At 65.9% G+C, this 15,060-nt stretch overlaps 1 protein-coding gene across 3 annotated transcripts in view; it reads left to right on the top strand.

The window, feature by feature from the left end:
* The window catches only part of NPHP4 (nephrocystin 4), a 65,488-nt gene that overhangs the window by 7,461 nt on the left and 42,967 nt on the right, over positions 1-15,060 (top strand). For 2 of the 3 annotated variants that reach the window (XM_036025225.1, XM_028511538.2), the window contains exons 3-8: positions 3,125-3,297; positions 4,005-4,069; positions 6,441-6,596; positions 11,079-11,215; positions 13,046-13,227; positions 13,689-13,815. In XM_036025225.1, coding sequence (XP_035881118.1) covers positions 3,125-3,297; positions 4,005-4,069; positions 6,441-6,596; positions 11,079-11,215; positions 13,046-13,227; positions 13,689-13,815 — 840 coding nt within the window. The remainder of the gene's footprint in view (positions 1-3,124; positions 3,298-4,004; positions 4,070-6,440; positions 6,597-11,078; positions 11,216-13,045; positions 13,228-13,688; positions 13,816-15,060) is intronic. The other variant, XM_036025226.1, reaches the window with a different exon arrangement.

Below are 15,060 nucleotides of genomic sequence, written 5' to 3'. Positions count from 1 at the left end.
ACACCGTGCAGTTTCTACATTTTCTTTCTGAAACAGATGTAATTCTCCCTTAAATTCTTTCCCCAACTCACCACGCTCAGCCTTGCGGCGACGGGCTCATTTTTCCTGCTTCATTTCACGAGGGCGACTGGGCGGGGACCCTCGCGGCTCTTGCTCTCCGCAGACCACCGAGACCCGGACTGGAGGCCCTCCCTCCCTCCCCGGGCCTGCGGCAGCCCGGCCTTGCTCGGGCAGCAGGCCACTCCGCTGCCCTCCTCAGACACGGTGCTTGGTTGCTTCCGCTGCCCAGAGCCCCCGCCAAGAGACCCTAGTGCGAATGTCCTCCCTTGTCAACGAGAGCCATGTCATTTCTCCTTCAAAGCGGGGCTGAAGGGAGTTTCAGGGTGACCCTGTGACACGGCAGGGAGCCCTCCAGCCGCCTGGAGCAGCCCTGTCCCCCCTGAGGGCCAGGCTGCCGTCCCGGGGTGGGTTGTGTCTCCGTCCTGGGAGCCGTCGGAGCCTCACGTGGAAGCCGAGTCAGCAGGCAGACGGGAGCCACAGCGAGTGCCTGTGAGTTGCCTGCCTTCCCGGAGATGCTCTGTCACAGGCTCGTGGGGAACACACTGGGGGAGGCCCCAGCAGCTCAGTGCCGGCTCCTCTCTCCCCGGCCCTCTCGCCCACGGCGTCTCCTGCGGGGACTGAGGCGCGGCGTGTCGCTGGCGTGGCCCAGGGCAGTGCAGCTGCAGGCGAGCACCGCAGCCCGCCGGGTTCGGTCCTGGCGCGGGTGTGGGAAACGGCAGCCTGGCCCCGAGGCAAAGCAGCGTCCGTGTGTTTGAAGACGAGGATGGTGAGACGTGAGCATTTTAGTGATTTATTGACCCGTGTGTCCTGCCCGGGCGGAGACTTGTCGCGTGTGGTTGAGTGAGGTGTGGTGCGGGCTGACGGGGGGCCCCCCTTCTTAAGGGGCCTGCTCTCGAGGTAAGGCGATGGGCTCTGCTCAAACCTCGAACCCCATCCTGTCGGCTGACAGGTAGGATCTGCCCTCCAGGCACGAGGCACGGCAGTAATGAACTGTCCCCAGGCTGAGGGGCTGGTGTGCAGGTTTTGCCCCGCTGAGCGCTGTCGGGGATTTGGTCGAGCCCCCGTGCGTGCTGTGAGGTGGGCAGGGCGCCCGGGTGCCAGGTCAGCCTCCCGAGGACCCTCTGGCAGGTGGTGGAAGAGGACGGGGGGCCGGGGGGGGCAGTGGAGGTGGGTGGCGGCTAGGGGGTCGCGGTGTGTTTTCCTCCCCAGACAACTTTCACCTCCCCGGAGCCTCTGAATGGTCGGTCCTGAGCAGGGCTTGCATGTCGTGTCTCCCTGACCTCGCCTCTGCCTTTGACCTTGGGCCTTCTTGGGGCTGGCTTGTGTTCCCCGAGATCCTCGGGGTCTCTCTCACAGGGTGCGGCTCCCGGCCCGGAGGGTCGGAGAGTGATGTGCGGGAAAGAGCTTCTGTCCTGACCGACCAGGGTGACCCTGTGACCTCGAGTCTTCTTTCCACGTGCCGCGCTTCCGGTGGCCGCTGTCCCGCTGGGAGCAGAGCCCCCTTGAGCCGGACCCCCCGGGCTCTGCCCTGCTCGTTCTGTCTCAGGGCAGTTACCTCCAGGGGTGGGCGGGAGGGAGGGGTGGGAGCCACGAATGGCACTTGGGACACGCCGGAGAGGCTGTGCCCCGCCTGCAGGCAGAGCACCTCCCCGGTGACCTCTGACTGTGGGATCGTGGGGACGCCGCTTCACGGTGTAAAATGCCCGTCCCTCTGCGGAAAGGAGCAGGGGCAGCAGCGTCCATAAACTCCATGTGCACAGGCACGAGCGTGCAAGGTGAGCAAATGACACACTCCACTGTCCGGTGAGGCTTTGCAGCCAGTTCTCCAGGCCTGGGAACAGGGACATAATTCTCTCTTGGTCCAACCACCTGTCAGCTGTAAGTGGTCATTATTTCATCATTTTGCAATAAAAGATAATAGAATAACGATTTATACCTCACGGCCGATGTTTTAATGCGTCTCTCTGTTATGCCGGGCTGACAGTCTGTGATTACAGCGAGCATTTCCTGGGTGTCCCCGTGCTAATGGCTCGTTAGCAGGGGATTATTCCACGTTTAAATCACCCGCGGGGCCCCGCCCGGGCCCGCCTCACCGCTTTCTGCCCCGTGGGGGCGGCGGTCTCTGTGTGCAGCCGGTGACCCCGGCTCGCTCGCTGGCGCCGGGACACACGGAGTCCAACCAGGGCTGACGCTGAGCTCCCAAGACGCGCGTTCCCTGCTGATTCACAGCCTCGGTCTCTCTCTCTTGCGCCTGTGACATTTGTTAGTTTTAAATACAACCAACTGCGGTGGGTTTCACGCAGTAGGAAGAACACAGCAGCAGGGGGAGGAGTTTCTCTCCCCGATGGAGCCGGGGCAGCGGGTGGGACCATCCCGAGTCCTCGCTCGCTGGGCGCCCGAGAGCCCCCGCTGGAGGCCGCCCCCCTCCGTTCATGCCGCCAGAACGGGGAGGTCCCGGTGGCGCCCTTTCCCAGGCCGTTTGGATACTGTCTGCTGGGCGGAGGTTCCCAGCAGTCTGCTGAGAAAGTGATCTCAACGCAGTTTTGGTCGTAAAAAGGCGTTAGCTGGTGTCTGACCTGGAGGTGATTGCATAGCACCTCCGGAACCCTGCGGACCCCGCTTATACAGAACTAGCTCAGACGCACGCTCATGACAGCACCCCATGAGACAGGGTTTGGAGCCGACACTGGCAGGGTGCGCCTGCGGTTGGTACGGCGAGGGTCACAGCTGGCTCAGCGGCTGCGTCTGCGGGGACTTGGTCCGTCTTCCCCGCCATCTCCGGGGTCCTGCCAGGGGTGCGGTGCCTGCCCCCTCCCCGGCCTCTTCCTTCCAGAGCCGAAGCCAGCAGCCTGGTGTCCCGGGTGTTGGGCACTCGGGGTGAGAGGCCGTGGCCCCGAGGGCGTCCCTTTTCTGTGCCCGTTCTCTTCCCTGGTGGTGCTCCGCCCGGCCGTGTGTGGCGTTTCCGTGGCGATGGCCAGGGGCACAGCCGTGTCCCCTCCGGGTCCCGCTCTGCGGGCGGTGGCGGCGTCCGGCCTCTCACCTCGCTCCCCACCTCTGTTCGCAGCCCCTGTATTTTCACACGCCCTTGAACCACCCGAACATCGTGGCCGTGGTGGAAGTGGTCGCCGGAGGCAAGAAACGGGATGGGACCCTCCAGGCTCTGTCGTGTGGCTTCGGAATTCTTCGCATCTTCAGCAACAAGCCGGAGTCCCCCTCGTCTGCGTCCCAGGACAAACGGTGCCCGCCTCTGCCCCCCTCCCCCGCCCCGTCCGCGGGCCTCCCCGGCGTTTCCCGTGCTGACCGAGCCGCCGGTCGTTGGCCGCACTGGGAAGCCCCGCCCCCAGCGGCACCTGCTGCGTGTCCGTGACGGTGCCCGGGCGTGTTGCTGCTTTGCAGCCATCTCAGCACAGCTGAGATCCCATTGTCACTCTGGACCGGCCCTCCCAGCTTGGCACCCCGACGTTTTGGGCCAGACAGTGTCGGCTGTGGGGGCTGCCCAGCAGTGTCCTTGGCCTCCACCCACTGGGTGCTGGGAGCGTCTCTCCCCTGGTGACAGCCAGACGTGTCTGCAGGCATTACCGGGTGTCCCCCGGGGTGGGGGGGACAGAAGCACGTGGGCAGGGAGCCACTGCTCCGGAGAGACAGCTGTGGAAACTGCTCCGTCTCTTTCTCTCCAGGGACAGTGCAGTCATTTCCCGGGCGTTGCTCCCTGGGGCCCAGGATCTCGGGTGCGCCCAGGCAGTGCTGGGGGTGCTGGGGGCTGGTGCCTCCCCAGGGTCTGTGTTCTGCAGGGCCGAGGTCGGGCAGCGCTGGGCAAGCTCTGGGTGGTGTGGGGGTCGGGCCCCCCACGCTCTCCTTCCCGGAACAGCTCTCCTTCCCTGACGTTGAAGAGAGAGGCCAGAGCCGGGGCCACCGCTGACACACGCCTGGGCCTTGTTTTGCAGGCTGAGGCTGTACCATGGCACCCCCCGAGCCCTGCTGCACCCGCTGCTGCAGGACCCCGTGGAACGTGAGAGACTGCCCGTCGCCAGGCCCCCCCGAGCGCCGTCCCCTTCTGCTTCTGTCCCCGAGCTCCCCCAGTGGACGCCGCTGGGTGCGATGTGCCGTGGGCTTGGGCTTTTGACCTAATGGGACGGCTGGCCTGCCAGGAGGGCGTGGCTTTGGGGGGGTGGCCCCAGGACGGGTGGGGCCTCGTGGGAGTTGCCCGGTGGGAGGGCTGGTGGCTTCCTTGCCTCTAGGGTGACAGCTGTGCCCACTCCCGAGGGTAGCTACTGTTGGGCACTGCCACCGGCTGTCACAGAAGGCCGCTGACTTTGAAGTCCATCAGTCATCTCCGACACGGCCAGGCCCTTGCTGCGCCTGACCGAAGGGCCATCTCTCCGCAGGGACACCCGCCACAGCGTGGGGGCGCCGGGCTCCTGTCTCCCAGGAGGCCCAGGGGTGGCGCCAGCTGGGAGGGACGTGCAGGTCCCCTGGCCATGGCCACAGGGAGGGTGGGCATGAGGGGCAGCCTGTGGACGTGGGGGTGGACCACCGGCCCCTCCCGAGGCTGCGCGAGGCCCGTGCCGACTGTGCCAGGGGTGGGCGGCCACGTGGTGGCAGGCGGGTCTGTGAGGGAGCGGGGCTTCCTCTCTCTCGGAGACGCCGCCTGGGTCCCGTGACTTTGGAGTGTTGTTCGTCACGGAGTCCGCGTTGAAAGGGTCCAACCAGGCCCCATCGCCTACACTTCCCCCTGAATTTTCAAACAGGCAGAAACTTAACTTTATTGATGAAGATTAGCTGTTAGGTTACTTCTCAGTTGAATTTAACTGTCACCTGGCCGGCGTTTTCTCCGCTGGGGCCTCCCTAGAGTCAGGACCGTTAGGTGGCGTGCACGCCATGCTGGCCTTGAGTCTGTGGTTTCGGGTGCCGTCGGGATGTCTGGGGGGCCGTGCCTGCGCAGGGAAGCCCGGGGAGGACCGGCCACCGGCCGTGAGCGTACCTCCTCAGCTGTGGTTTCCAGAAGTGCGTGGTGTTTTCTCGAGTGGGTGAGACACTCACACGGTTCAGGGTTCAGCGAGCACGGGGGAGTAGAGAAACGGTCAGAGGGAGGGCGCTCCTTCACCTGCACCCGGGTGACCCTCTCTGAGTTCCGTGGGTCCTTTTGGGGTGCCCAGTCCTGTTTTTAGTTGTGGGCACACGGCTCCTTTTACTTGTGGCGCTGGCCCTTGCCTGCCCCCATAACGATTTGTCTTCGAGAACGCGTCATGTCAGGTGTAGACAGCCCCTCCCTCCCTTCACGGCTGTGCGGCATTGGGTGGGGGGTGGCTGTGCGGGACGGACTCAGGCCCCGCAGGGACACGAGGGCCGTGCTGGACAAGAGTGCGGGCTGGCGCCATGCTGCCCTTCAGAGGGGTGCGGGTGGTCTCCCAGGCAACCTCCCGCCCACGGGTCAGCTGGGTCCCAGGCAGGGCTGTGCGGTCGGGATTCCGCAGCGTTTCCCCTGCGTGCCCTCCACAGAGGTCGTCGGGAAGGGCCTTAGGGGGCATCTAACGTTTTAAAGTGAGCAGAGCCCGTGTTTGGGATGGTGAGGTCATCACGATACAGTTTTCATTAATTTCTTTTTCTGATGAACGCAGTAGGTCACCTTTAGCTCTTTTCTTGAGAATCACATAGTGTGTTCAGGAGGTGGTGAGGCCCCTGTCAGTGGAGGAAATCAAGCCCAAGTACAATCAACCATTTGGTGGGAATGTCTCAGCCCCAAGGCCCTGCGCTCCTGGGGTCTGCCCCTCCCTGCGCCAAGGCCCTGCTGGTAGAACCGTTCCCTCTTTCTCCCTGGCGCGCTGGGTCTGAGCTCCTTCGGTCTGCGCTCCCTCCGGGACCTTTCCCTCCCCCACTTTTCCCAGCGCCTTGTCAGAGCTGTCCTTGGGGTTCGGATCTGCTCTGCATGTGTTATGCAGGTCGATCGGCCGAGTCCTCCCCCTCCCCCAGAAGAAACTGGCCACCCTTGTGCACAGGGCTCTGTCTCGGGGGCCCCATTCCCAGGCCCGGTCTTGCTGCCTATGGGGCTCCGTGGACACCGGTGCTGTGGCCGGGGGAGGCCCCGCTGGCTGAAGCCTGGGAAGGGCCTCCCGCCCTGGGGGAGGTGCGAGCCGGGGACGGGTTGTTCCGTCGCGTTAAACACAGGCATCTCTTCCTTGCAGTTTTACCAGAGAAAGTTACTAGAGATTCCCCCCCACCCCCCATTCTTTGCTGAACGACAGGGTAACCCCTCTGTCTCCCTAGAAAAACACGTTAACCTGTTTGTGGTGTCCACTCAGGTCTGAGGGTCTCGGTTGTGTCGGCTGATTTGACGGAGGAGCCTTTGGCTCCGGCCCTCACGGAGGCGCTTTCTCCCCCAGAAAACAAGCACATGACCGTGATCGAGAACTGCAGCCTGCAGTGCACCCTGCGGCCGCACCCGGCCCTGGAGCCCGCCTTCCACCTCCTGCCCGAGAACCTCCTGGTGTCCGGGCTGCAGCACGTACCTGGCCTCCTTCCAGCTCACGGGGACACGGGTAAGGGCTGCCTCGTTTTCTCCACTTGTTGGTTCACGGTCCTGCCTCATAGGAATTGGGGTCCGTTGGGCAGGCGAGTACCAGCGGGCTGTGGTCAGCACCTCTCAGCAAACAGCCTGGTCGTGGGGGGGGGGAGCAGGAGGAGTGGGGGGAGCAGGAGGAAGAGGAGGAGGGAGGAGTAAGAGCAGGGGGAGCAGGGGGAGAAGGAGCAGGAGGAGGAGGGGGAGCAGGAGGAGGAGGGACAGGGGGAGGGGGAGGAGGAGGAGGAAGAAGAGGGGGGGCAGGAGCAGCAGGAGGAAGAGCAGGAGCAGCAGGAGGAGCAGGAGGAAGAGGAGGAGGGCGGAGTAAGAGCAGGGGGAGCAGGGGGAGAAGGAGCAGGAGGAGGAGGGGCAGGGGGAGGGGGAGGAGCAGGAGGAGGAGGAAGAGGAGGGGGGGCAGGAGCAGCAGGAGGAGTGGGGGGAGCAGGAGGAGGAGGAGCAGGGGGAGAAGGAGGAGCAGGAGGAGGGGCAAGAGGAGGAGGGACAGGGGGAGGGGGAGGAGGAGGAGGAAGAAGAGGGGGGGCAGGAGCAGCAGGAGGAAGAGCAGGAGCAGCAGGAGGAGTGGGGGGAGCAGGAGGAAGAGGAGCAGGGGGAGAAGGAGGAGCAGGAGGAGGGGGAGCAGGAGGAGCAGGAGGAGGAGTAGCAGGGGCAGGAGCTGGAGCAGGAGGAGGAGGAGGAGGAGCAGGAGGAAGAGGAGCAGGGGGAGAAGGAGCAGGAGGAAGGGCAGGAGGGGGAGAAGCAGGAGGAGCAGGAGGAAGGGCAGAAGGGGGAGAAGCAGGAGGAGGAGGCGCGGGGGGAGAAGGAGCAGGAGGAGGAGCAGGAGGAAGGGCAGGAGGGGGAGAAGCAGGAGGGGGAGGAGCAGGGGGAGAAGGAGCAGGAGGAAGGGCAGGAGCAGGAGGAGGAGCAGGAGGAGCAGGAGGAAGGGCAAGAAGGGGGAGAAGCAGGAGGAAGGCGCAGGGGAGAAGGAAGGGCAGGAGGAGCAGGAGGAAGGGCAGGAGGGGGAGAAGCAGGAGGGGGAGGAGCAGGGGGAGAAGGAGCAGGAGGAAGGGCAGGAGGGGGAGAAGCAGGAGGAGGGGGAGCAGCAGGAGGAGCAGGGGGAGTGGGATCAGGAGGAGGAACAGGAGGAGCAGGAGGAGTGGGGGGAGCAGGAGGAGGAGGATGAGGAGCAGGAGGAGGGGCACGAGGAGGAGGGGGAGTGGAAGGAGGAGGAGGAAGAGGAGGGGGAGCAGGAGGGGCAGCAGGAGCAGGGGGAGAAGGAGGAGCAGGGGGAGGGCGAGCAGCAGGAGTAGGGGGAGCAGCAGCAGCAGGAGGGGGAGCAGCAGGAGGAGCAGGAGCAGGAGGAGGGGGAGCAGCAGCAGCAGGAGGAGCAGGAGGAGGAGCAGGAGGGGGTGCAGGAGGCGGCCGCGCCATCGCTGTCCGGAGTCCCTCCCTGCTCAGCCTCACGTCCCCCTCGTGGGCTCCGCCTTCTTACCTCAGGAAGTGCTTCTGTGAGAGACGCAGTCGTGCGTTGATGTCCGTGGCGGGAAAGCACTGTTGCCACGTGTCACCCTCCTAGACCTCCGCATCAGTGGCTGGATTACTACCATCTGTTCATTGTGATCAGGAGACGTGAAATGCACGGTTTTTTGGTGTGAAGCGCTCAGTGGCATTAAGCGCATTCGCACTGTTGTGCCACCACCCGCCATCGCCCTCAGAGCGGGCCCCCCCCAAACCAGAACCCCGTCCCCACTGAGTGCTCACGCCCCGTCCCCCACCCCGGCTCCCTCCCTCCGTCCCTCTGAACAAGACTGTTCCGGTGACTTCGTGTGGGTGGGGCCCTGCAGTATTTGTCCCTTCTGGGGGAGAGGAGGGCCTCGGGTCCTGGGAGACGAGAGAGCCTCGCGGGCACTGCTGGGATTGAGGGAAGAGACCGCGAGAGCTGCGGCTCCGAGACCCGGCCGTGGCCGGCGCCCTGGCGGGGCCCTCGGTCAGCGCCTGTGTGCCGGGGTGAGGGTGCGGGGCCCTCGGTCAGCGCTGTGTGCTGGGGTGAGGGTGCCGGCACGCCCACTCTGCGTCAGCCTCCCGGCCCCCGGGCCGGGCCGGGCCTGAGCCGCCGCACCCCCGCGCTGGCCAGCAGGTGTCAGCAGAGCTGCAGGCAAACTCGAAACACCGACGCCCAGCCCAGACCCGCTTCCGGGCCATGGATGGGAAGAGCGCACCAGACGCCCAGACGGCCCGAGCTCGGTTCCCAGTCTCTCGCGTGAGGCCGCGGCGTCAGGCGCCGCGCTGCAGAGGGGGGGTTTGATTGGGAGCGTGGCTCCCGCTCCTGTCCGTGAAGCTCGCGCTCTCAGGGGAGGCCTGAGCCCCGTGGCCCCGCTGGGGTGGAGAGGCCATTGCGCGGAGGCCCGGCCGGACGCAGGCCGTGCCTGGGACACGGCCGGTGTGCAGCGCCGTAAGTGGTGGTTTGGAATCCGTGGAAGTGGAGCCGAGCGCGCTCTGGCGGGGCGAGGGGTGGGGGAGCCCAGCTTGCCCCCGGCGGGGGCCGCACCCGCTCCCCTGGGGAGAACGGAGGGGACCCCCCACACAACGCTCGACGTCAGGCCCCCCGGTGACCAGAGAAGACGCCCGCTGTGCTCGACCCCGTCCTGGGCAGATGGATGCCTTGCACGGCCCGTGTCACTCGGCACCACCTCCTCCAGGTCCGTCCATGTCGCAGCGCGTGCCGGGTCCCCCTCCCTCCCGAGGCAGCGAGCGAGAGGCAGCCCACGGGCCGACGACCACGTATCGGTTTATCCGCTCACTCGTGACGGGCACCTGGTCGTTCCCACCTTCGGCCTGTCGTGCGTAAAGCTGCCTGCACTGCACTTGCACTTGGTTCTGAGTCCTCGGGGCTGCGCGGACACTCAGACATGACGGAAGGGACACACACGCTTCCCAGAGGCGCCACGCCTCACGCGTCTTTGTTACGGGGAGGATGTAGAGAACCACGAAGAGGGAAATACAGTCACCCGTGATCACCGCCTGCAGGTGCACACACACAGACACACACACGTACACACACACGTAAATGCACGTGTTTAAGTAGAACGGGCATCGAGAGGGCAGGCTTGTGTGTTTTTCTCTTCTCCACTGTTACGGTTACTTTGTGACCACTAAATTATCTTTGACAACTGGATTTTCGTTCCCACTTCGTGTGGATGCGCAGCCTACTCAAATTCCCCCGTTTTTGAGCATTGGATTGTTTCTCACTTTTCTCTATCATAAGTGACGCTCTGATGAGTGAATGCCTTGCTTCCTTTGCTGAATGGGTGCAGAAAGCGGCATTGCTGGGGCAGAGGGAGCCTGTGGATACTTCGTTTTAATAAGTCCTCACGGAGGATATGTTATTGTTTTAGAGAGAGAGGAGGAAGGGAGGGGGGAGAGAAACATCGATGTGAGCAACATTGATCGGTTGCCTCCTGTACATGCCCTGATCTGGGATCGAACCCACGACCTAGGCATGTGCCCTGAACGGGGATAAAACCCAAGACCTTTTGGTGCCGGCGACAACGCTCAACGCCCGAGCGCCCGGCCCAGGGCTGCCTGCTGGGACCTCCCCGCCGGGTCTCGCTTGCCAGGAGGGGCGCAGGCACACCTGTCCGTATCCGTTACTCTGCCGCTCGGGACCGGGCCTCCGGCTGGACAGCACCGCGGGCCTTCCACTGCACTTCCTCCCCCTCGAGTCCTCGTGTCCGCCCCTGTTCTGACCTTCGGCATTGCCTTTTCAACGCTGAGACCCTGCGTGCAGAAACACGATACGTAATCCTAAGAGCTCCGAAGCACAGAGAGGCCCAGAACGGGAACGGTCCCGGTGACGGGGACACGGGGCCCCCACGGGGCCGTGTGTTTCTGGGGGGCAGCGCCTCCCCCTGGCAGCCGCGGTTTTCACGCGCCTGCTCTGCCCTGGATGCTCTGCCTGGGGGTCCGGGGCCGGCGTCCCCGTCTGTGCTCAAACAGCTCGGGTCCGAGGACGCGTCTGCGCCAGGACAGGGCCCTGCGCCCTGTGGCGCCGGCCCGGGCCGTGCTTCTGTCTCCTCGCGCGGCTGAGGACGCTCCCTGTTCCCAGGGGTTGGAGGTCAGTGCGGCGAGGCGAGGAGGGCTCCGCCGGCCGAACTCTCGCCGGAGGGGATGGAGGCGTGGAAGGGGGGCTGCGCCGACGGGAGCGGGCGTCCCCTGCGTCCTGTCATCTTGCTCTCAGACGGCCAGTCATGACGCTGGCCCCAGTGGAGGCCAGGCCGTGCCTCGGGCCTCAAATACAAGGTGTGTTTGTGCCGTCAGGTGAGCCCCTGGGCTGGCACCGCCCTGAGTTCTGACTCCGTGTCCCGTCCGCACGGCCCCCTGCCTCCTTCCCCACCACCCGAGGGGCTGCTCCCCGCGGCCCGGGCCTCCGTGGACCGCCGACCCACGCGTGCTCTCCTCGTTTCAGGGGACGCCCTCCGGAAGCCCCGCCTGCAGAGGTCGGTCACGTGGTACTTGGACGAGGTCTTCGTCACGCTGTACCCCTCCCTGGAGAAATTCGAGGAGGAGCTGCTGGGACTCCTCACCAGCGACCACGTCCGGGAGGTACTGTCCGTCGTCGGCAGGGGCGATGCCGCTGCCCGGGGTGGGGGCACCGTCCCCCCACTGGGGACCCGGGCCCGTCTTTCCCTCTCTGTGGCGGAAGAGGGGCAATCCGGACTGTTGTCTTCACTGTGACGGGGACGAAGGTGGCGTCACCTGGAAACATGAGCTAGCGTCATCTTGGATGTACCTTCAGCTGGCCCCACCGAATAAACGAGCCGCCGAGTGAGGGCCGGGGGAGCACGGACTGACCGACTCCTGCAGAGGGCGTTTCGAGGGCGTTCGGCTCCGTCCCAGGCGGTGTTCGAGTCCCGGTCATTTCACCCCGTCCGAGCAGACTGCTGGTCAGGTGCCCCCCAAGTCTGTCGGACTCGGCTAGCTGCGTGAGCTTGTTCCCCTGAGAGCCCGTGGGGGGCACCTAGACACGGCGGGGCCTTGTCTTCGCCTTGTCGTCGGGGTGGCGCCTCGTGCCCAGCGCGGCCTCTGAGCACGTGGCTCCCTGTCCTCTCGTCCTCCCTGCAGGCACCCTCGGGCCTCCGGCCTTGGCGCCGACCCACCTGCCCGAGGGCCCCTCCTCCGGCCAGACCCCTGCCAGAGCCCCTGGGCTCCTGGCCTGCCTGCTGGTCGGCCTCAGTCCCCACGGCAGTGTTTGCGCCAGGGGACGGGGACGCGAGTGGCTCAGCACCGCACCTGCCGGGAGGGCAAGTGTCGGCACGCAGTCAGTCCTTTATTCATCGGTCATGGGCCTGACTGCTGTGGTCCGTCAGTGCCCGCCCCACAGCCTAGGCAGTGAGCAGTTATTAACCACGCACGCGTGCACACATGCACGCACACGCACAAGTGAGGTGGCCGTCCTGGCCAGTCACGTGGTCCCGTGTGAGACAGAAACCCCCGGAGAGGGTCGAAGTGGCCGCTCACGTGCTCCCTGCGGCCCCCGCCGCCCCCTCACCGCTCAGAGCGGGCTCTGCCGCCGGCGGACGTGCTGGGAGAGCGCCCTCGCTGAGTTTCACACGTCCCCGTAAAACCGCTTTGTTGTGCGCCCCCACCGTCCGTGGGCGTCTGCTGCCCCCTCACCGGGGCACCCCACCACCTCCGCTGGCGAGCCCCCCCCGCTCAGGGACTCGGGGGCAGTGCACACGCCCGCCCCGCGTGATGAACGGGCGGCGGGGAGCGCTCGGAGATCCAGGCGTCATCCGCCTGCAGCCCCGTAATTTGATCAACAGCCACAGCCTGGAGGACTCTCCTGGCTCATTTGTTAGCGCTCCCGCACGTTTTTTCTGAAGATGAAACACTTTAATATCCTGCGCCCACTTTGGGGCGGATTCCTTTTCTGTTGGTTTGCGACCGACTGCCTGAACAGGTTCCCTTCCCCGCGGCCCGTCCGCCCAAGGTCTGCAGTGCCCGAGCCCCGTGAGGGCCGGGCCAGGTGCCTCCGCCAGTGCCGCCCTCCATGGGGGCTCCCTCGCCTTGGACCCCCGGCCCTGGGACCGGCGCTGAGGTCCGCGGCGGCCAGTTTGAGAAAGGCAGCTCAACCTGGGAGACCCAGGGCATGATCCTGGTGACCGGGCATCTGAGGGGCACGGCTCGGAGAAGAACGTGCTGCCTGAGGAGGTCCCTGACTACCCAGCAGACGCCCCCCGGCTGGTCGGTTTCGAGTGACGGACTCACCTGTCCTTTGCCGGGACTCTCTCTGACGGAGTGCCGTGCGATCTGGAAAGGGCTGAGACTTCCGTCCCGGCCTCTCCTCTCTGCGTGCCCTTCCCCAGGGACTCGGCCAGCGAGCCCCTCTCCCCTCTGCCCAGGCCTGATGCCAGCCGACCTGTGCTCTTGCAGGGCGGCGGCCCACTGGACGGCGGCGCCCTGGAGATCTCGGAGCGGCGCCTGTGCGTCGGCGTGCACAGCGGCCTGGGCTTCGTGCACAGGCCGCAGGTCATGGTGCTGGTGCCCGAGCGGGAGGTGGCCCTGACGCGCTCGGCCAGCTTCAGCAGGAAGGTCGGCCCCTCGTCCAAGGCCAGGTACCCGCCCAGGGCCCCGAGTCCCGCCCCCGGGGGTTAGGAGGGGTGAGCAGGCGCCCACGTGAGATGAAGTCGTTCTTGCACGTGGGGCGTGGTCCCCCCGGGTACCCGCGTTCCCTCTCCCCAAGCTGTGCCCGTTGGCAGCAGACCAACCACCTCAGCGCTGTGAGGTCTGCTGCTCTGCGCGGCCTGTGCTTCCCGGCTCAGAGCCAGAGGCACCTCCAAGGGCGGCAGCCACTGGCGCTGTGGGTGGAGCCTCCTGGGAGACCAGGCGGTACAGGTCCCGCCTCCCGACACCACGTGGGCCACTCGGAAAAAGGGTTCCCTGTGGGGCCCAGAGGAGCTCAGCGGCACCACTGCCCAGGGTGGGGCTGGCTGCGCAGGGGTGGTGACGGAGGGGGAGGGGTGTGAGGCAGGGGGAGCCACCCCTGATGCGCCCCTGCCGTGTGCTCCTGTCGCAGCTCTGGGAACCAGGCTCTGGTTCTGAGAAGCCGTCTGCGAGTGCCCGAGATGGTCCGTCACCCGGCGTTCGCCGTCGTCTTCCAGCTGGAGTACGTGCTGAGCGGCCCCTCGGGAGTGGACGGCAACGTAAGGTCCCCCCCCCACCATGGCTCCCCTAGCCATGGCCCCCGCCGGTCCCCATGGACACAGCTCCCCCGCGGTGGTGAGGTCACGCCAGCAACCCGATGACCCGCGAGGGGCAGGCTCCAGGAAGCCTTTCATCCCCGTGGCAGCCTCGTCCTTTCGTGTCTGTGCTGACAGCGTGGGATGCAATGCTGGCCGGTGGGGGAGAGGGCTCTGCAGGACGCCCCCCCGCCCCCCATAGCAGGGACTCCTAACTGTCGGGCTGATGATCGCTTTGGAAACAATGAGGCCGTTGGCTGCTGCACTTTCCGAGGACGCTGAGCATGGGCCCGCCCGAGTCTGCGCCCGCGGCCGCGTCTCTCCCGACGAGCTCTGCGCGGGCCTGTGTGCTCACCGCGGATTCTCGGGGTTCGGCCACCAGACTTCACGGGCGCGGTCTGTGGGAAGCCCGCACCGTGCCATTCTCGAGATCTGGTTTTCTGTTTGGGAAAGCAAATGCCATGTAACAAGTCAGTTGGAGACTGAGGAAAGGACCCCCAGTTGCCTCCCGAGGGGCGGGCCGGCTGACGGGGGACAGGAGGCCCGTGGGTCGGCCACGGGGCGAGCCCGGGAGGGGCCGGCGTCGGGACACAGGCTGCTGTGCGTGTCCGTCTGCTCTGGCGGCCGCCGCTGGCCTCCCCGACGTCCACACCTCAGGTCTGTGTCATTCGGGGCCCTCTTCAGGGGAACGAAGCTAGAGGCAGGTTGTTCTACGGCCAAACACACGGTCACGGTCGTTCTAGTGGCACTCTGCTCTTCTCTGTTGCCGGGAATTTCAGGTAGCGGGCGGCTGTGCATCTGCCGCGTGGGGCGGGCACTCTGGGCTGGGGCTGGGGCTGGGGCTGGGCCCCCGCCACCAGGGACGGGCCTCCGGGCCGTGACCAGAGCCTGGGGGAGGAAGTGTGGGTGCAGGTGTGCTGTCCCCGGGTGTCATCCAGGGGGTTGGGGGCATTGGGAGGGTGCCGGCCCCGTGCAGCGTGGGCCTGGCGCCTGGCAGGGGACTCCACTCAGCCCTCCACGCGCCATGTACAGTGGGGTGATGTTCCCTCCAGAATGGTGATTAGCCTCCTTACTATTACAAAGTCTGTGTGCAGCAGCTGGCGTGTCCGAGGCGACACTCCGTTGTTCGGTAACTCCTCGTGGGGGGCGCACCACTGCTTCCCGGCGCTCTCGGACCGCAGCTGGCAGGAGCCCCTCCGTCCTTTCGAC

Source organism: Phyllostomus discolor, chromosome 5, assembly GCF_004126475.2.
Source record: "Phyllostomus discolor isolate MPI-MPIP mPhyDis1 chromosome 5, mPhyDis1.pri.v3, whole genome shotgun sequence".
In the NCBI taxonomy this organism is placed as follows: Eukaryota; Metazoa; Chordata; class Mammalia; order Chiroptera; family Phyllostomidae; genus Phyllostomus; species Phyllostomus discolor.
Note: the sequence above shows the minus strand (reverse complement) of the source record. Positions and strands in the feature narration are given on the sequence as shown.